A 21,312-nucleotide genomic window follows, 5' to 3' on the forward strand; every position below is an offset into this window, starting at 1 on the left:
AACAATAATGGACATTTTTGACTTTATACTACTTATTCCCTTTCAATTCCCATGTATACCAAACATTGAAATTGAAATTCCCAGTAGTTCTATTCCTGTCAACCAAACACTGGAATTTAAATTCCCACTTTATTCCTAGTAATTCAACTCCCATGAAATTACAATTCCTTTCCCACATAATTCCCCCTCTCCAACCAAACGCCCTGTAACAATTTACTTCCCATTTAAAGTGACTACTAATTCCCTAAAAAATTAGGAATAAGGTTCAAATTGGCCACTGAACGTAACCTGAAAATGCAATTAGGCTACTGAACGAAAAAAAAATGCAATTAAGCCACTGAACACTCCAAAAATGTGCAATTTCACTTGATAGCAGGTTACCCTCAATTTTAGCAGGTTATCTGCTTACGTGACAGCTGAGTTGGCATTTTTAATAAATTTTAAATCATTTTTAATAAATTTTAATAATAAATTTTTATTTAAAAAATAAAAACGACTTTATTTTATTTTTTATTTAATTTTTTTTTCAATTTTTTATAAAATTTATTATTAAAATTAATTATTAAAAATTATTTAAAAATTATTAAAAATGCCAACTCAGCTGCCACGTAAGCAGGTAACCTGCTAAAATTGATGGTAACCTGCTATCCGGTGAAATTGCATACGTTTGGAGAGTTCAGTGGCCTAATTGCACGTTTTTGGAGTGTTCAGTGGCCTAATTGCATTTTCAGGTTACGTTCAGTGGCCAATTTGAACCTTATTCCAAAAAATTATGTTTTGCATAAACTTTAACAGCACGTTTGGTTCACGGAATGAATTTGGAGGGAATAGGAATGCTATTCCACAAGGAATGGAATAGGTAAGGAATAGAATAGGAATTGTATTCTGTTGTTTGGTTGGCGGAAGGAATAGACTTTAGTAATTGTATTCCAGTGTTTGGTTGGTTAAAGGAATAGAAATGGAATAAGTTTTAAAGACATAAATACCCTTATACAAAATAATAATAATAATAATAATAATAATAATAATAATAATAATAATAAATATGATATACTGAATGTTATATGTATATATATATATATATATATATATATATATATATATATATTATATTTATTTATTTATTTATTTATTTATATTTATATACATGTATATGCATGTGTGTGTGAGAGAGAATAATAATAATAATAATAATAATAATAATAATAATAATAATAATAATAATAATTATTATTATTATTATTATTATTATTATTATTATTATTATTATACAAATACATATTTATATTTATATTTATTTTCTCACTTATCCCACATCGGTTGGAGAAGTAAAGAATGGAGCCTTGAGGCTCTTATAAAAGGAGCCTCAAGGCTCCATAATTTCAATTGCAATGCTCATCCGCTAGGCAAGCTTGCAATGCCCATCCGCTAGGCATGCAGATAGGCAGACTACTTAATTTAGGAGCCAAGACTTCATAATTAAGGAGTCTTATACAATTATAATTTTATATATATATATATATATATATATATATATATATATATATATATATATATATATATATATATATATATAGATTGATTGATGGATAAAAATTATAATTAATTAAATATATACATTTATATAATACATTATATTTATTAAATAAATATAAATATTATATAATGTGCAAAGGGTATTTTTGGTATTTGTGATATAAAAGCTATTCCCAAGGGCATGGAATAGCTAATACCAAGGCCCCCCCTAGGAATGGCTATTACCCTTGCGAAGGTAATAGCTCATTCCTAGGCATGTTATTCCCATGACAAAATGATCCAACCAAACGATGGAATAGGTCTATTCCAAGGAATGTTATTCCATTCCTGACCTATTCCATGAACCAAACATGCCATAAGTGACATGCATGATATCTACACATCAGCAAATAAAGACAAATGCGTGTATAGTTCTATATGCTAACTATTCCATACGGAATATTACACTACCTTAGGTCTAAACTTTAATAGCAAATAGTAATAATATGCTAAACACCAGCAAGTGTAAAAGTAACAAAAATGTACCCATCGCAAAAGGAGATGAAGATTGTACTACGCCTTATTGCGGCTTTCTGAAGATTTATAGAGAGAGAAAGAAAGAGAGAGAGCTAACGAATGTTGGTGGGATCGCACTACAATTCTCCTGATATGATATGCTCTCAGCTTTCGTTCAAGATGCTGTTGATTGGAAAAAGAGATACTGATGCTGTTGATTGAAAAAAGAGATACTGCAGTAAGGCCTAATTGTACCAAGCTGTTCAAACTCAAAGGCTAAAATTGTGATTATATGAAAGTTACTTTCACTAGAGGTTTATGGTGTTTGATGACAATTTTAAATTTAGTATAGACTATCGTTTTCGTCATTTAATCCTAGACTATTATTTTTTTTAAACACTTTTCGTCCTTCTCATGACTTTTCATATTTGTCTTTTGTTATTTTTTTTTGGTTTCAACCGGTTTAAATGATTTAAAACTTTAGGTAACATCTGATTTGTAGTAACTATATTTTTCAACCGATTTTTAGTAAAGTGATAAACTAATTAAACCTGTTGAAACCGGACAATAACAAAAGAAAAATTTGAAGAGACAAAAATGACATTATTAAAAATATGAAAAGTCGTGAGAAAAAGACTAAGTGTCCAAAACATAATAGTCTGGAATGTTAAATGACAAAAATTATAGTTTGCACTAAATTTAAAATTACCATTAAAGAGAAAAAAAAAAAATCTTTCGTAAAATTAACTCTCAGTGTATGGTAAGTAATGCTGTAAGACATGCTCCCATTTAGGTTGGAAGATATGTGAACTTGGACCTTTCTTCTGCATTTTTCTAAGTAATCATGGTAGAGATTTTCGACAAATATCATCTGTTATTTTATTTACAAGTTTTATTTAAATACATTAGTTATATAATTAAAGTAGTTATTTTAAATTCAAATTCTTTTAAAAAAGTTCAAATTCAAATAATAATACAAATAACAATATGTTGTGAATAATAACAATAACAACACTAATATTATGAAGTAGAAGGGGAACATCAGTACGGATGAGAGAGTTGAGAGAATATGATTAGCTTTTCATATATTCTACATGTACAAGATCATAGTGGAAAGGGGTATTTATAGTGTTGAGATTTAGGAGATAATAAATATTAAATTTGCATAAGATGGACAGGTAGCAAAGCTAGTCTAGTTGGTAGCTGAGGAGGTAGCATTGCTCTGTCATGCTTGAGGTCCTGAGCTCCATTCCCTGCAGTTGCTTCTCGGAACTTGCAATCAACTTTTTGGAGAATTGTGAACCGCCATATAGTGTAACAAAGAGAAGACTTAGCAGCGGGTATAACTTATGGTCAAAGTAGCTGGGTGGAGAAGACTTCATCTTTTATACACAAGGTCAAGGGTTCAAAACTCAACTTGGACATTCACATTTCTTTTTGTTTCATAACACTCCCCCTTGGATGTCCAAAGGATGAATATTTTATTGCCTCATTAAAAACCTTTAACAAAGAAAAACCCAATGGGAAAAAACTTTTGGTAAAAAACTTTTGGTTAAAGGAAAAGAGTACAATAATCTACTCCCCCTGATAATGATAACACTGAAGAAGTGTGTTATGTTCCATCTTCTTTACTTCTATTCCATCTCTCATAACGTATCATTTCTCCAATTGGACAATACATATCGTATTGTCTTCATACTCATGCCTCGTTAAAAACCTCGCTAGAAAAACCCTGTGGGAAAAACCTAGTCGAGGGAAAAAGAGTACATGATGTATGTTCAATTATGTATTGCACCGGTTGCCTCATTAAAAACCTTAGGCTAAGAAAACCCAGTGGGAAAAAACTTAGCTAAGGGAAAAAGAGTACAACCATAATCCCAACATAAACTTCAGGGCATAATATTCATGATCATTATACTCCCCCTGAAGATAGCATTCTTCAAATCCCTTATAAACTTCCAAAATATAAAGAGGGATTTTGTGAACAAACATGTTCAACTATCAATGGGGTGAATATATTTTATAATGATCCCGTGACTCTTTTAGAGCTCACGTGGGTATAATATTGACATCTTTATGTCTAGTCAAAATTTCTCATAAATACCCATTTCTCATTGGTGCAACACAATCTTTATTGTCCCCTTATAGAATAATGGGGGAAAGATATAATACACCCAGTTTTGGTACTTTGGCATTCATTGGGATAATATTAACCAATACCCAAGTAGCCCATTATATATTGACTTGTCTAAATAGCCAATCAAAATCATATATTGGCTAACTGGTGTATACAATAATTCCATTAAAGAAATACTCGATCATTTAAGTCGAGATAACACTTAGCTTTTCTAAGCTTTTCATTTCAATAACCCCGTCCTTAGACATAAGCTAACATCATTAAGCTCTTTATGTATTTCATTTGATGTTTATACCATCAATATTGACTGAGATAATCAATAAGTTCATCAGTAATCCTTTATTGAGCACATAATGGTACATATTATTCCTTCTTCATGAGGATAATAACTCCATTCATAACTCTTTAAAGATTACACTTACTATATGCATATTCCTTATTCAAGAGGAAAACATACTCAGTCAATCTTCAAATATTTCAGGTCATATAAAGACCATAATACTTTTCATATTGCGATTCTCGCATTTTCTCATTTTGAGAATTTTCAAATTCATACTGCATTTTTCAAATATATTGTCCAATGATCCATTTGGTCATGATTTTTCTTCACTGCATATTATTCATTGCTAATGATAATAATCAGCGGAATTTATTGCCATCCATCATGTCAATTATGGGTATCTGTGTAAACCCATGAGCTCCAAGCCTCGCTTTTATCACATCATATCATTATTCTCTTTCGTACTAACACCTATTCAATGGTGTGTACACATAATTTAGAGAATAGCGAGCTGAGCTATGCCTTAATTGCTCTTTTATATATCAGATTTTCAAGGCACATGTTGTGCCAAGCTCTGGATCCAGATTGAGCAATATCATTATATAGGCAACTTGTGTTGTCGACAACATTTTCATAATTTTCTCCCATATGGCCATATCCATAATAATTCATGGCAATTTCAATTTAACCAGATTATGATCATTTCCCATAAATATTCAGATCTGGTCATTCCGCATCCCAGTATTATAATTCTTTGGTGCACCACTGTATTTCGTCTTTTTAGACGAATGTCTCTTCAAGACATAATTAATCAACATATATATCAATCGATATATATTTGGCAGATAGCGTGTTCCCAATGGCCAATTTTGCCATATATACTTTCGTTTTGGGATAATTTTCACGCTTTTCCTCGTCGTGTACTAGTATTTTCGATGGTAACTTTTACTTTTGAAGTTATAACCACCATAACAATTTTGACCACGACCAGAATTTTTACCACGGTATCTTTTATGACCGTGACCACAACTACAACCCTTTCTCATTATAATATGATACCTCATTCACTTTAGGGAATGAGATTGAACCAGTAGGGCGTGCCTCATGATTTTTCGACAGTAGATCATTATTTTGTTCAGCCACTAGAAGGCATGAAAATTTTCAAGCATATCCTCATCAGTAATAAGTAATAACAACAACTGAGAGCTAATTTTGAGCATAGCAGGATTATATTTGCTCACAGTAAAATCATTGCCTTTGCTTGATATTAAAAATCTACTGAACCTTCAGTTCAGTCAATCTAGTATGTGAATTTTGAAGATCTTTTCATATCATGAAATTTCACGGCATTCAAATTTTCAAAATAATTTGGGCTTAAATCTCCCCCTAATTCCGTGAAATGATCTTCATAAATTATGCAATCAGCGTATCAAATGATCCTCATATCATGGGCTCTAGGTATTTATACAATAGACGGGAATTTATAATCAACATATACACCTAATTTTATTTGATAGCCCATAGAGATACGCAATAATGATGTGATAATAAATAGATTGCATATTAATAAAACACAGATTTTGTGAAATGTTCAATTTTACCACGTACTAGATGTAAGGAGGTCATATTCAAGATATGCAGTATGTCATATTTTGATAAAAATAGTAGTATATCAAATTAGATCTCCCAATATATAATTTCGAAATTTTCATTTACACATGCTTCATAAGGGAGACTACCGTTTGACATATATATACTATGTTCAATAATAGCATTTCAAATCTGACTTATCAATATTTGGTCCAAAATGAACCAATCGTCACATATCAAGTGCTCAAATGTATATGCAATCATATAATGTATATGATCAAATTAACAAAGCATATACATAATTTAAGAGCACAAATTTGGCAAACCAAAGTGGAATTAAAATTCAGGCATATACAATTCTACATTGACTCATAAATTGCCAAAATAGCTTTAATAACAACTAAAGCAATTAAGGTGACTCTATGGTCATCAAAGATTAATAATTTGCCGGTCATATTACCATAGCCAAACAATTTAGTTGGTAATGCATATATATATTCTGATATGCATTATAATGATATTCAAATAATCATATGGACATTAAACGCCAAATAAATTATGAATTGTGAGATCTTTCATGATTTCTAAAATTCATTTTCTCAATTTGTGAGAAATCATCATCATCATTATGATCATATAACCAGGATGATCTAATCGATTGTGCCAAATCTTAAAATTATTCAATTCAGTAAATTTTTTTTTTAGTTTATTATAAGATTGGCTTCAATTGCACTTATTTTTGTGCAACATAAACATGAGAAAAATAAGAAATTTTCCATTACACATTTCTTTCCTGATATTGCCTTTGAAGGAATTTTTGATTCCTTTCCTTTTATAGTCTCAACATGATATTCGTCACTACGAATACAAATTTCTTTGGGACTTCGGAGAGAACAATGCATTTCAATTTTCAATGCATTTTAAATTTTGTTCCTCCAGGCAATAATATATTAGCTCTATCGGAGCTCAATTATTTTTGTACTACCAAACTTTGTAGTAACAATTTCCTCATTCTTTTCAATGTGCATTTACACATCGATTGTATGTGTGGTCACATTATCCACAACACATACATGTTTCTCATTTTTCTTGAATTCAATCAAGAGTGATGATGTATTCATTTGCTTCTTTCAAGCATATAGTCTTTAGGCATCACATGAAAGATCATGACTTACATCCAATCCATATGACATTTGAAAATAGCATATACCAACATAAACATAATTACACATATTTATCCCATGATTTTGATAAGCATATCAAAATAACTTTCATTTATAATATATGGAATATATTCAACATTTATGACCTATAGCAAATATTTATTATGATGATTCACATGATCATATTGCATACGAGAGCAATTTGTGACACAAATAATCGTCATATAATGTTCATAGCACTTATCTTATAAGATGGTGATTTCTAAAGTGCTTGTCACAATATTTTAGATTTCTAATGCTCTCTAAATGTAAGCACAATAGTATGCAAGGACATAGGGCATAATTTATCTAAACTCAAATATCTAATAATGATAATTTTTAAGAGAATATAATTAATGTCTAAATATATAATTAATGCACAAAATAACTATTTGCACATAGTAATCATTATCACATAAATACGTACATGTCATATTAAAATATTAAAAAGAACAAACCTCATCAGAATACGATCAAACTCTGATATGAACTCAATAGTCATTTTCCGTTATGCTCCCTTGCTTAGAGGTTACCGAAGTATGGACAAAAACTCCATAATATTTCAATAAACTGATTCGGTTGTATTTCCATGCCTTATTGGTTCCTTGCTGCCATCAAATAAGCAAATATATTAAATATATATGTATATATACGTGGCTTAATTAGGCTTAAGCAGTAATGCTGGCAGCCATTTTTTTTTTCTTTCTCTTCTATCCTTTCTTTTCATTTTGTTTTTGTTTGAACAAAAGAACAACAGCAACCAAAAGGAGAGAGCTTCCGCCTTAAATGAAGAAGACGGGAAGTCGGCAATGTCGGCGTTGGGAACCAGCTCTACTGCCGTATAGACCCAACTCCATCATCTGCCGGATCTCTCTGCCTTCTCTTTCAGTCCGTCGCCGGCGTCATCCTTTTCCAACGAGGAGCCAAGCCGGATTAGTGAAATCAGAGGTTTCCTCCGTTATAGCCAGCGCCATCAACGGCGTCGCTGAAAAAATCGATCGCCACCTTGCTTTGCCGGTTGCATGGCCTTCATCTCGTTCATGGTGAAATATTGGGATGAAAAATAAATAAACAAACAGAGTTTTACCGGCCGAGAAAGACAATTTATAAAAGAGCACTATCGTGCTGATAATGTGTTGTGAATAATAACAATAACAACACTAATATTATGAAGTAGAAGGGGAACATCAGTACGGATGAGAGAGTTGAGAGAATATGATTAGCTTTTCATATATTCTACATGTACAAGATCATAGTGGAAAGGGGTATTTATAGTGTTGAGATTTAGGAGATAATAAATATTAAATTTGCATAAGATGGACAGGTAGCAAAGCTAGTCTAGTTGGTAGCTGAGGAGGTAGCATTGCTCTGTCATGCTTGAGGTCCTGAGCTCCATTCCCTGCAGTTGCTTCTCGGAACTTGCAATCAGCTTTTTGGAGAATTGTGAACCGCCATATATTTTAACAAAGAGAAGACTTAGCAGCAGGTATAACTTATGGTCAAAGTAGCTGGGTGGAGAAGACTTCATCTTTTATACACAAGGTCAAGGGTTCAAAACTCAACTTGGACATTCACATTTCTTTTTGTTTCATAACACAATAAACTTAATTTAAAATAACATAATAATAGCATAATTAAACTTTTAAAAATAATAAATATTACATTGTATAGTTATATTTATCTACATTTTTAATCAAACTAATTCTGAATTTAAGAACTCAAGTATATTTTTCTGTTTTTACAACCATTATTTTCTTTGCTAATTCAAAAAAATATCAAAAATTTAATTGATAAATTTATTAAATTAATAATAGTAAAACAATTACTAGTTATTTAAAAAAAATAAAGATAATCACATTACTTTAAACATTACCGCCACATAACTTTTAAAGATAATCATATTAAAGGTAATATAAACATTATCAAATTCAAATTACGTAATCTCAGATTACGTGGATCATCTTTTTCAAGCAGACTGTAGCAAGCCAGACTCTCCTCCGGACCGGCGCCGGCGCCTCTGCCTCGAGCTTTTGGTCGATCATCGTCCACTCATAAGTCGTCAGTCGTCGCGCCTTCTTTTTTAATTGCTTGAGCTTCGCCCCTACTCACCTTTGTTTCTGGTTTCCTCCCTCGCGCACAGTGCAATGCATAGCAAATTGACCACATGCGCACGACCTGCTCGATAAAATGCTGAAGAGAGCAATACCAAGAGAAAACTACACTACCACTTTCAGAAGCGAGCTCTCGTAAACGCTAAGGTGAAATGGGTAAAAGACAGTGTCTTAGACGGTGGGACTTGGGAGATAACTCCTAGCTTCTAACACTACATCAAACATGACGATATCGATGAACAATATCAAATTATATTGGTGTTATATATTTTTAAAATATTAAATTAGTTTCAATTTGTAATTGAATAATTATAATTATGTTATTTTTTTTTTACCGGGAATATCAGTCCAAACCCACCATTGATACCAGCAGGTCACAGTTGAATCCACCATTAGCTTGTTCGCAGTTAGCCCAGAGAAGGGGTCGGATTTCATCAGGTACATGTTGTAAATCTGCTATCTTTTTGAAGCTGCGAAAACGAAAAAGAAAAAAAAAAGATTCCAAACCCGATTTTCTTTTTTCGGAACCGAACCCCACGATAACTGCTAAAAAGAAAACCAAAAATAATACTTAAAAGCTTATTCAAAAACATGGAATATTCCCGCACTGACTTCTTCCTTGTTCTAAATTTGCTGGCTGGATATATATGAATCTCTACTCGTCAAAGTTCAAACATCCAGAGAGGGTACATCGTGAAACAATGTCTAGTAATCACTCTTCTCCTCTCCCCTTCATGAATTTCTGTGATTTTTAAAAATGTTCTTTACTTTCCGATCACTTTTGATAAGCTATGTTTCGTTTCACAATTTAAAAACTTTTGCAGCTTCTTGCATTGTGTGATTCTTGAACTTGAGTAAGTTTAACAAGCTCATAATTCTTTTCAACTTTGTAGGTAATACAGATATCAATTTGCCACTGGAGAAACTATCTTTAGGATTAATCCAGCAACATAACCCTCCAATTCCCAAAACAGAGTAAGTTATAATTTGTTCTTTACATAGGTTTTTTAGTTTTCCTTTATTTGTTGATATTTGAAACTATTGAAGTCTCTCATTTGGGATCTAGATGTTTGTTTTGCTTGTTTAATTATAGAAAGATTACATTCTTAAAACTTTGATGTTGTGGCTTGGATAGGTTGAGGGTGAGAAGAAAGAAAGTGGGATAGAAAATGTGAAGGAAAGGAAACTGAATAAGAAAATTTGTGTCCAAATGGAAAGAGAGACTACTATGAGAAAAAGTCATTAAGTCTATTAAAGAAGGCTATCTTTTACCTTTTGTTCCTTTTATAACTAACCTTCTGCCTAATCCTAACGTCTCTCTTTTTCTCTCGTAGGAAAATAACATATGTAGTTCTTGTGTCAACTGGAAGTTTCAACCCTCCTACTTATATGCATTTGCGTTGTTTTGGTAAATAATGTCTTGATCTCAATTGATTTTTTCACTATTGCAATTTTTCTGGGAAGATGATGGAGGAGAGTCATTATTGTACACTTGTACTCTATCTAAAGGGAACTTGCTGTCTTGACTTATTTTTCTCTGCCCTCAACCCTGTAAATTGCACTAAGATTAGCTACAATCGTTTTTCTTTCTTAATGTATCTCACTTATTGCACATCTTTTGGGGATATTCTGGGGATGGACAATCATCTTTGTCTTGTCCTATGTTATAGGAAGATGATGCATGAATCATTATTCTCTGCTATCAACCTAAAAAATTGCACTGGGATTATATTTTCAATCATTCTCTCTAAATGTATACCAATTTAATTGTTCTGTGGCCAGAGCTGGCAAGAGATGCATTGAATTCACAAGGATTTTGTGTAATTGGAGGTTACATGTCACCGGTGAATGATGCATATAAGAAAAAGGTACATAAGCATACAACTAGGTATTCAACATGTTTAGGAATTTTTTTTCTTCTAAACAATTTTCATATGCAACATTGTCATCCGGTCATATGACAAGCTACAACTAGAAAAAACTGTAGTAGCCATTTTTCATAGCCAAACTAACATGGTTTTTGGAAAATGAAATGCATGCCAACTCCTTTTCCTTTCCCTTCTTGGTGTATATATCCATGTTAGGATAGTGTGTTTATAATTATTTCAGCACGCATGTACATACATAGATACACACATATATCTGAATATAGTTATTAAAAAAATGTTAATTACTACTGTACTTGGAACTCTTTTGGTAACTATGCAATATGCTTACTCTCAATAATCAATAGTTCCTCTTTGTTGTTCATTACTTCATTACTTGCCTTTAGTTAGATGTGTTGAGATCTACATTTTTCTCATTACACATGCCTCGGCTGATGACTGCTGTAAATGATCAAATAAAGCAATATATCTCAAGGTTCTTTTCCTTTTGTTTTTTTATAGGGTCTTATATCTGCCAAGCATCGTATTGCAATGTGTCATCTGGCTTGTAAGAGCTCAGACTTTGTGATGGTTGATCCGTGGGAGGTGTGTGCACACCTTTCTTTCTGTCTCTATCCTAAAGCCTTCCATTTTATGTAGGATACTGCTAATCATGTTTCTGCTGTTTATCATGTTAATAACTTTGTGCTAAGACCTGGTGCTATAATAATTTATGATTGGTCTTATAGGCAAGTCAGATTACCTATCAGCGCTCGTTGGCAGTTTTGTCTAGAATCAAGACCTCTTTACTGGACAGTGGATTGGCATCAAGTGGTAGGTTCTGGACTGTATTAAGTTACAGGAAAAAAAAAGAATAAAGCAGAAAAAAAAAATTTGAAGTGATGCTAATTCTTCACTTTTTAGTTTATTTTTCCATATAAGTATTGGCCTCCCCACTCCCAACTTTGCATACCTTGGGTGGGTTTTGTGTTTTGGACTGACAAATTTGGCCTCTATACCCTCTTTGTTGGTCTAGATTTCTTTATACTAATCATGCTACTCTTTTCACATTTAGTTTGTTGATATCTTTAAATTTTCTGATATCATTATTTATTGTTGTTATGATTATTATTATATCTCTACCTGATTGTTATATGCAGATTCCCTCAAGGTCATGCTCTTATGTGGTTCCGATTTGCTAGAATCTTTAAGCACACCAGGGGTTTGGATTCCTGAGCAAGTAAGTTCATTTATCAGGGTTTGTCTTGACACATCATCATACAAATCCCATATCCTATTTTTCAAGAAATACAAGGCAAAAGCATAATACATGTTGTCTATTCACTTTCCAGGTCAGGACAATTTGTAGGGACTTTGGCTTGGTCTGTGTTCGCAGAGATTGTCAGGATGTCGAGAAGATTATTGCTAAGGATGACACCTTAAATGCATATAAGGTAAGAAAGCTTATATGTTAAGTACTTGTGTTGAGTAGTAACAAAACAAAACACTAAGAAAAGCTTTTAGAGTAGAAAACCTTTACGCCCTAAACTAATTTTCTTTCCCAGTTTTTACAAAACTTGAATGAAGCCTTGATGCTAAATACTCGCATTTAAAGGCAGTTTCTGTCACCCTAGAGGGGATAAAGAAAGAGAAGAGGTAAAATAGCACAAAAAATGAGTAAGCTAGTTAGGCATCACTGACATCGTAACATGCAACTTGGCAGACCAACATCAAAGTTGTGGATGAGGTAGTGCCAAATGGGATCAGTTCGACGGGATTGAGGTAAGCTTATTTGGTGTCACTAATCGAATTCTGGTTGAAGACATGAAGTAAAGTAATCTTGTTGGATTTGTTGCAGAGTAACTCACATATTTCTTTTTATTTTTTTATTTTTTTATTTTTTTTATTTTATATTTTCAGGGATTGCATATTGAAAGGGTTGTCAATCAAATATCTGACTGCAGATGAGGTGATTGATTATATAAAGCAGCACAGTCTCTACCAGGAGGTGCAAAATTGAGTTGATTCCCCCTCTGTTCATTAAGTTGCCACACCCCTTGCTATATATATGATGATAAATTCAAGTAATATATACTGTCCACGAACAAATGAGAAGAAAGCCACTCTGTATCAATAAAAATCAATTCTGTTCTAATGCTATTTTGCATCAATTTTGACTGAGAAACCTTGCTCTAATTCAGTAGCTTTTGAATCTAGTAGACTAGAAGAGAAGAATGATTGAAGAGAGAATATACAATAATGGTGTTTCTAATTCCAACTTCCTTTAATATGCCAGACCGAGTGTGCCTGATCTATCAAAATTCACTCAGTCCCTACATACATTTTTCCAGTGAAGTTTCAACTGTCACTAATAATATTTACATTATAACCAGCTTGGTTGGCGTGAGTGGCTGTGCACAATAGGCTGGGAGTTCAAACCCCCTCTCGTATGGAAAAACCAATCTGGCTAGCACTTTGCCTCTTAATTGGGCGGGCCCGGTGCAAATGGGAGATTAGTCTGCGTATGGTACGGGCTTAAAGGTGTCTCCTACAGTTAGGATATGCTCAGGACACCTCATGGTCTAAAAAAAAAAAAAAAAAATTTACAATATCCCTACTGCAACATTACACTGCCATGGCCCTTCTATTTTGTAAGTAGCATTATTCTGGGTTTCCGGCCGTTTGATCGCTTCCGAGATGGGATGGTGCCATTGATGCTGCTGCATCCATGTTTCCTCTTCAACCCATTACTTGAACCCTGAGCTGTTGTTTCAAATTTCACTATGTTGGTTACAATGGCATGGACGAGCACCTCGGTTTTGGGGACCATGATCGCCTCTCTCTCGATGAGTGCCGTCTGCCCACAGCTTGGGTCCGCGATAGCCTCTTCCCTTAGTTTGTCGAAGATCACATTGTTGTCTTCCTTGATGTTATTTACAGAAACCTGTCATTCAGACCCCATCAGCTCAACTGATAAAAAATGCTGCACCATCAAGCATTAAGTTATAACCGCCCACCATAAAATCAACTGGAATCTTGATTTCAGCAGAAACGCATTTGCAACCCTCGCTGAAGTTCAGTTTCATGATGATGTGAAAAGGGTTTGCTGTCTTTACCGTCCTCCTGACAAGAAACATAACTTCAATGAAGGTAACATAATTTAAAAGAACAAAAACTCAAAAGCACAGCAAGGTTCGCGTTGTGTTTGCTCAAGGTTATTAGGTTCTATATGGTCATGTCAGTTCCAACGACGATGAACCTTTAAACTTAACTTATTAGTTTGAGACCCGAGCTGAGTGCCTTCTGAGGATTATACAAAATATCATATTCCCAAACCATGAAATTGCCATCAAGATCTAACATTTCCCAACTTTTGTTCTTCATTTCAAGATAACGTTGTAGCATGGGGCAACTCAACTGATTGGTCAACCAAGTTGGTCAAGCTGTTGACTTGGTAACGACAAGGTTACAATTTCGACTCCCAACGGGAGTGGCCTATTGACCTTCTTTGTTTGAACCGGTCTGCTACGGCAACCTATGCTGGTTTACCTTCTTATGGTCCTTTGCTGGCTAGGATCACAGGGTTTACCCAGTGTACACCCTCGAGTAGTGGTTGCGAGTTTCTCTCGTCACCCAAAAAAATGAGAATTGTAGAACTGGGATTATATTTTGGTTGCTGACATAATTCTATAAAGATCTTTCAGGATTTTATTTTACACCAGAAAAGAAGTCGAGCTACCTTTTAAGATGAAGAGGTTCCTTATGTAGAATAGCCGTTTTCATGTTTTGACTTTCAGAGAAGGAAACCTAGAATACCATTCCAAATGCAGCAAAAAATGTTAGCCTCAAGTAAAACTAGATGGACAATGTGGCGTGTGTGACAATGAGCAAACACGTGACTGTTACCGTAAATGAAAGTCTCTTTACTGACTAGCTAGCCTTATATGAATGAAAACAGTCTTGATAGAAACGGTCAGGTTGCTCATTGGGTGGAGATAGAAGAAATTCCCAGTAAATGAGATAAAGAAGCACAGGGAAAGTAAAACATACAGTTAAAAACTTACCTCCACAGATTTGATAAAAGGCAATGGGGCGTTTTTTCCATGGATGCTTGCTAACTTAAGTGTCCAGTTAACATATTTTTTATCTACAAGATAAACAAGTAAAACCTACTATGAGAAAGAAGCAAATCAATCCTAACCTATGAGTAAACGTTCTGCAATCAGTGTATCACAGTATATCTGGAAATGGAAATCAGATGAGAAAGAATTGAACTTTTACAACCTTCATCTTGAGTGAATATAGCATTTACCTATACTTAGAGCCTGAGTAAAAATAGTCTGGAGAAGATCAATTCTAATAAAAGGTGGGATTCGGAGACTAAGAAAGTCCATGACCCCTGCAATTACCTGTTCATGATCATGCTTGTGAAACTCCTGAGGCTTAATAAATACTATACTGCTTCAGCTCTTAAGAAAATCCGTGCATTTCAATATAAAGTGGGAACCACAATCACATCATGAAATAGAGAGAGAGAAGAGAAAGGGGGGTGGTGGGTGAGGTTTTCCATACAACAATGAAAAATTTTCTTTAATGTAAGAATATTCTGATAGCAAACCCCAGAATCAGAGTTGTAGAGAACGAACAGAATAATGAGAAATATGATACCTTATCTACAAACCCATGAATTACCAAACTAGCTTTCTTGTCCTTTGGGGTTTTCTGTAAAATAAAGGGGTGGTCATAAGAACCTATATAAATGCATAAAAACATTTATATTCGATAGATAGCTTAAAACTTGAAACAAAATAGAAAATTTTAATATCTTTTGGTTATTGTTGAACATGGAATTTTGTTAACTTCACGTGACTGCTGGGCATTTCACTCAACAAAAAGCTGCTTTGTTGCCTTGTTGGCACTCTTGTGTTTCACCATATGCAAAGTTCTAGGTTACAAACATGAGCAAAGTTCTATGCAAAGCTGCTCTGTATTTCATTTTAAGAAATAAGAATAATGAACCAGTGCTTCTTATGAGTATCCAAGATCAGATTAGATCCTGTCAGCTTACTAAATCTGCATTTTAGGTGAAAGCATATAGTCAAGTAAACAGTATATGGTCTGCACATCTTGAAATTTGATACCTTGTGTCACATATAAAACAGTGGAATCCCCAAAACGTTTTCTCAGTCATAAAGGGCATATAGATAGGCAACTGGTTTTTCAGTGTTAGTTGCTAGGCAGAATGGCAAAGATGTCTAAATTATCAGAGAGAGAGAGAGAGAGAGAGAGAGAGAGAGAGAGAGAGAGAGGAAGAGATAGTCAAGAGAAGCTGGAAGTAGCAGTGGAACAATAATGGATGTACCTGAAGATTTACTATTACAATTTTCCCTCCATTCGGGAGACATTTAAGAGGCAAATTACATGCAGGTGTTATCTGCAAACTGCAATGGTAGCAAGAGTCATGAGTATTTAAGATTACAGCAATACAAAACTAAACAGTCACAAGATGTTGCAATTTATGATATCTTTCGACAGAGCATCCTAAGAAAGTGGTTTATGTTCCAGTCAAGTGTTACAAAGTACTGGCCTTGTGTCAGCTTGATTAGATAGCAATGGAACTCAAATTGTCATTTCCGCAAGAACATCATAAAATAAGGAAGCAAAAACAGAATTTCGACATTGGGGTAGACGTGAGAAAATAAAAGCATGGGAAACTGCATCAAGAAAATGAAAGATACTTGTGCATTACCTTGTACCTAAACATAACACTACATCAGCCATTTTGCAATGTCTCTCTGCTGGATTCATCTCCTTTGGTGGCAAGGCATCCTGGAAGAGAGAGGTAGGTGGAAAACAATATATTCTATATTATTTTCTTTCTCAAGATGCTTAAGATTTGAAAAGACAATCTAGTATAATGAGAAGCCTAATTAGCTGTTCGTAAAACAATTTCTCTTTTTTTTTCTTTTTTCTTTTTTTTTTTCATTATGGAAATAAACACATGATTTTCCTTATTGGAGGTGGAAGTAAGGATTTCCATGGAATGCAAAATATACATGAATTATTAAGTGAACCTAACATCTAAAACAGAGTTACTAAAGGGTACAAGACGCAATCCGTTCATAAAAGAAATAGAGTTCCAATACAAAACCACAAATTTTGATAGGAGATTCAATAAAACACACTCCTATTTATTACAAAAGTAACAAAAGTGTAGGAGGTTTGAGGGAAGCTTTTACTCTCTGCAGAGTTGTTTAAGCTTGAAAAATATATTGTCATTACCTCCCAATCAAGAACAGTGTCTCTAAGCCTGGCACCACAGTCTGTGTTTGTACAATTCCGTGCTGTCTCCTTCAGTCCAATAGTTTCTACTTCAAAGTCTCTCATATACCTTTAGATGTCAAATTCATTGAATAAATTCCGAGGAGTGATGAGCATGTGGTATCAAAGGACAAGCACGAGAGCAATGAAAAATGCATAACCAAATTAGTAAAAGATCATTAAAAATTAAAGAGTCACGCAACCTAGAACAGCATGCTAATTATAAGGACAGAAATTGCAAATAAATATTAAGCCTTACTCAACTCCACAAGAAGGACATATTTCCATGAACGAATCTCCATGCAACTCAGAAAGTTTCTCCCTTGGAATACCAGATCGGAGATGGAGGCCATCAATGTTCTAAAATTTCAATAAGTACAAAGCAACAACATATCAAGTTAACAAAAAATGATGAATCTAATCATGATAAGGGCTGGAGAAAGATGTGACCTATAGAAGAACACCAAGTCACCAACCCACCTGGCTAATAAGAAACTTTAGAATGCCAGCCTTCTCTAGTTCAACCAAGGCCATATGTGTCGAGCTTGGCATTGCACGGTGAAAAGGCAATGATGCCTCTGGCAAGGCTTTTCCTTCTTTCTAGAAGTCAAATGAAATGGACATTATACTCGGAACAAGCAACACATATGAAATACTTGTGTCTTAACTGGGAACACTGGAATGCACTGTCTCAAATTTGTCTAATAGGCATACAAGTCACATGCATCCAAAAAATGATGAGAAAACAATATACAAATGGAATTCCAATAAATCAATGCACTCTCAGTTGACTACTACGATTTCTTAAAATAAAGCTTATTCAAGATAAAAATTCCATTCCAATCAAGTGGAACATCATAATTGTCACGTATCTTGCTCATTCCAATGACAATATTTCCCTCGTCAACCACAAGGCATAATTTATAAACATTGGAGAGTGACCATGGAAAGCAGTTCTTCAATTTTTGTTAGTTTTTTTTTTTTTTTTTTCTTTTTGATAGGATTAAAATAGACTAGAAGCAGTTATGTAATGTAGAGTGAAATGCTCTAGTAAAAACAGGGAGCCTCGAACTCCTAGAAACAGTTAACATAAATGCATAATTACCTGAAGGGTCCAGATACCCTTGGGGCCACGAAAGTCAGGTATACCACACGAAGTGGATATTCCTGCCCCAGTGAAAACCACTAAATGCTTACTCTGCACCAAAAAAAAAAAAAAAAAAAAAAAAAAAAAACTTTGAGTGAAAGATAATTAATAGAAGGGGTTCAGAACATGAAGGAAACACACAACACTAAATCATTGCAAGAAAGTCACCTTTTTAATCATCAAGGCAAGTCTTTCAACCTGCAATCTCAAAAAAAAAAAAAAGACCAATTACAGCAACAGCAATAGAGAGCTGCTGAGCAACTCCTCTCATCCTATTCTTTAATAAGTAATCAGATTATCTATTTCACAAGGAGTTTCAACTTTTCTATTGATGAGAATGCAATAATTTATATCTCAATATATTATTTTCCTTCAAAAGAAGAATAAGATCAACACATTGCAGCCATCTTTCCTGTTATTTTACTTATTCCTCACCAAAATTTCAGGGAAGATACAGGAGTTAACTACTGTTTTAGCAAGAGCAATGAGTTCAAATGAACATCGTATACCAAGTTACACCACAATTGCAGTAGTCTTCATTTGCCCAAGTTACAACGCAAATGCAGGATATCCTTCAAGTACATTAGAAAAAGCAATAGGGTTGACTGAAACAAGACGATCTGAGTGATCAAAGATTTAGGAGGAGAACCAACTATGCATTCTCCTTTGGAAACCATAAAATGTGAAAGTTCTTAAGGTTTGGCAAACTTCCTCCACCAAGCTCTTCAACTGCACAAAAAGCAGATGGTTATCTGCTCTTGACAAATTCCCCATAAGGAACTAATTATCTGTTGCATAAATACTTCTAAGAAACCTCAATGCCTGTTCTTGTTCAACCAACTGAAGTTCCAAAAATCCTCCTAGAACAACATACCTTTCATGATTCCCTATCAAACACGGAGCAAAATGACTAGAATTCCCCCAAGCATTGCAGCGATCAATAATGCCACCGTCTATCGCAGATCTAATCAGAGAACTAAACCGTACAACACAGAGCACCCAGCACACTCCGGCTTCCCCAAGAAACAATACCCCAACTCCACAAGTGATTCATCACATAAACCTAACTAATTCGCTTAAGTAGTTGCAGTTACTCAAAATCATCAGAGCAGGAAAAGAAGAGAGGAAAGCAATTAAGGGCATTCAAGAAAAAACGGAAGGGAGAAAGAGAAAGAATGTGAATCTCACTTTCTCCTCCAGAACATGGGTTGGGTCGTAAAACTCAGTCATTCCAACGCTGCCCACATCTTCTATGTAAGAAAGCTTCTCTGCATAGCCCAGAGACATGGCTGCTGAGTTTTGTCCAAGAACAAAGCTCTCTTCTTTTTCCCTGTCTCTCCCTGGAAAAAAGTTGATCAAAGAAGAAAGAAAATTGAAGAGGACCAGAACAGAGGGCCCTTTAAGTGTGTAGTAAAGGGAGAGCAGCAATAGTTTTTGGTCCTTTTTTTCCTTTTTTATGTGTGCGTTTTAAGGAGACCCCAAAAGCCAAAGTAGGTCTTCATGTGCTTAAATGGAAAAAGAAAAATATTCAATTCAAGAATCCAAAAAAGAGATAAAATGTATAATAATTATTTAAAAAGTAAGTCATATATGAGATCGTTTCATGGATCAAAATTTTTAAAACATATTTTAAAAATAGGCAAAATACGTGATGGGGCCTGAGTCAAGGCCCAAGGTGGTTGGGGGTGGATGGGAAGTTAGATCAGGGGTTGGCCAATTAAGCAAGTCATGAATTTTTAGTGGATTTTATGGAAACAAGCTTAGAATCGTTTGGCAAAAAATGGGTTTGAAAAGGCACAACCGGGGAGTGGGGGTGTTTTAGCCCCGGGGGGAGAGGGGGTCACCTTGGCTTGGACAAGGGCCACAGTCTATCGACCAGCAAGAAGGGGAGGTGGTGGCGGGTTTGGCGGTTGGAGGGTTGGGAGGTTTTTGGCAGCTTGGCGGGACACGCAGATGGTTTGAAATTGTTAGGCATCTCTGTTCACTTATTCTCCACTTTGACAGCTCATAAATAGTATATATAGGTGGTCATGGTCTTCTTTAGACATCACCTTCGTTCTCGTAGAGTCCCCCCACCCCATCCTATGCAAATAATGCTTGGTAAAGTAATTATTCAAGACCTTTAGGAGCGACTTAGTCAGCAAGGAAGAGGGTTTTCACGCTTCCTGGGGCCAGTATCTCAGTAGGAGGATTAGAGAGAATTAACCTAGCACCTTCACAATTGGCGGGGATGTCCAAATAGTGAACGCTAACTCGGACCCCTAGGAGGCCAAACCTAACATACCATTATTAACTTAAGAACTGGTCAACGTGATAAATGCTTAGGTAGCTCAACAATACTGTGGGGACACTGTCTGGCCATGCGTAGTAGATAGTTGTGGACCCTAGCGTTCAGGTAGACCCACCTTCGATGAAGTTGAGTACACCCTAGCCTGATATTAGGGCGATAAAAAAGAGATTGGACTACAAAGTAGAGGGTTCTAGGGAGAAAATAAGGTAAGATAAAAGGAATCGTTAGTTGAAGCTCGATCTAGAGGTCATGGACAAGAGCATTTACTGAACATTTTTTATCGATGGTTACGTTGGCAAGTCAGTAAGCAAAGAAGGGAGCCCTATGTCGTTCTCCTA

At 34.6% G+C, this 21,312-nt stretch overlaps 2 protein-coding genes across 6 annotated transcripts; one reads left to right on the plus strand and one right to left on the minus strand.

Annotated features, from left to right (window-relative positions):
• Positions 1-353: 353 nt before the first annotated feature.
• LOC109190739 (NAD-dependent protein deacetylase SRT1) lies at positions 354-20,103 on the minus strand. Of its 3 annotated transcripts, XR_002055774.1 has the most exons (16): positions 19,873-20,103; positions 18,853-18,882; positions 18,643-18,735; positions 18,018-18,137; positions 17,797-17,897; positions 17,499-17,607; positions 16,966-17,045; positions 16,579-16,657; positions 15,885-15,938; positions 15,529-15,625; positions 15,281-15,363; positions 14,956-15,023; positions 14,234-14,339; positions 13,636-14,160; positions 11,606-11,612; positions 354-365 (listed from the first exon to the last, which is right to left on the minus strand). XR_002055774.1 is itself a non-coding variant. In XM_019341313.1 (15 exons), exons 1-14 carry the CDS (start codon positions 19,969-19,971, stop codon positions 13,861-13,863), a joined length of 1,419 nt encoding a protein of 472 aa, XP_019196858.1. In that variant the 5' UTR covers positions 19,972-20,103; the 3' UTR covers positions 13,452-13,601; positions 13,827-13,860. The 3 variants fall into 3 exon arrangements, 2 of the variants coding, with proteins under 2 accessions (XP_019196858.1, XP_019196857.1); XM_019341313.1 differs by lacking the exons at positions 354-365; positions 11,606-11,612 and adding an exon at positions 13,452-13,601 and having other exon boundaries at positions 13,827-14,160; XM_019341312.1 differs by lacking the exons at positions 354-365; positions 11,606-11,612 and having other exon boundaries at positions 13,452-14,160.
• LOC109190740 (nicotinamide/nicotinic acid mononucleotide adenylyltransferase) lies at positions 9,489-13,371 on the plus strand. Of its 3 annotated transcripts, none has more exons than XM_019341314.1 (11): positions 9,489-9,529; positions 9,698-9,789; positions 10,245-10,326; positions 10,686-10,759; positions 11,134-11,219; positions 11,739-11,822; positions 11,966-12,050; positions 12,377-12,456; positions 12,569-12,670; positions 12,940-12,998; positions 13,137-13,371. In XM_019341314.1, the coding sequence occupies exons 1-11, from the start codon at positions 9,504-9,506 to the stop codon at positions 13,234-13,236; spliced, it is 870 nt and encodes a 289-aa protein (XP_019196859.1). In that variant the 5' UTR covers positions 9,489-9,503; the 3' UTR covers positions 13,237-13,371. The 3 variants fall into 3 exon arrangements, with proteins under 3 accessions (XP_019196859.1, XP_019196861.1, XP_019196860.1); XM_019341316.1 differs by lacking the exon at positions 9,489-9,529 and adding an exon at positions 10,020-10,059 and having other exon boundaries at positions 9,690-9,789; XM_019341315.1 differs by lacking the exons at positions 9,489-9,529; positions 9,698-9,789 and adding an exon at positions 9,982-10,059.
• Positions 20,104-21,312: the final 1,209 nt, after the last annotated feature.

The sequence above is a fragment of the Ipomoea nil genome, unplaced genomic scaffold (genome assembly GCF_001879475.1).
Source record: "Ipomoea nil cultivar Tokyo-kokei standard unplaced genomic scaffold, Asagao_1.1 scaffold1576, whole genome shotgun sequence".
NCBI classification, from domain to species: Eukaryota; Viridiplantae; Streptophyta; class Magnoliopsida; order Solanales; family Convolvulaceae; genus Ipomoea; species Ipomoea nil.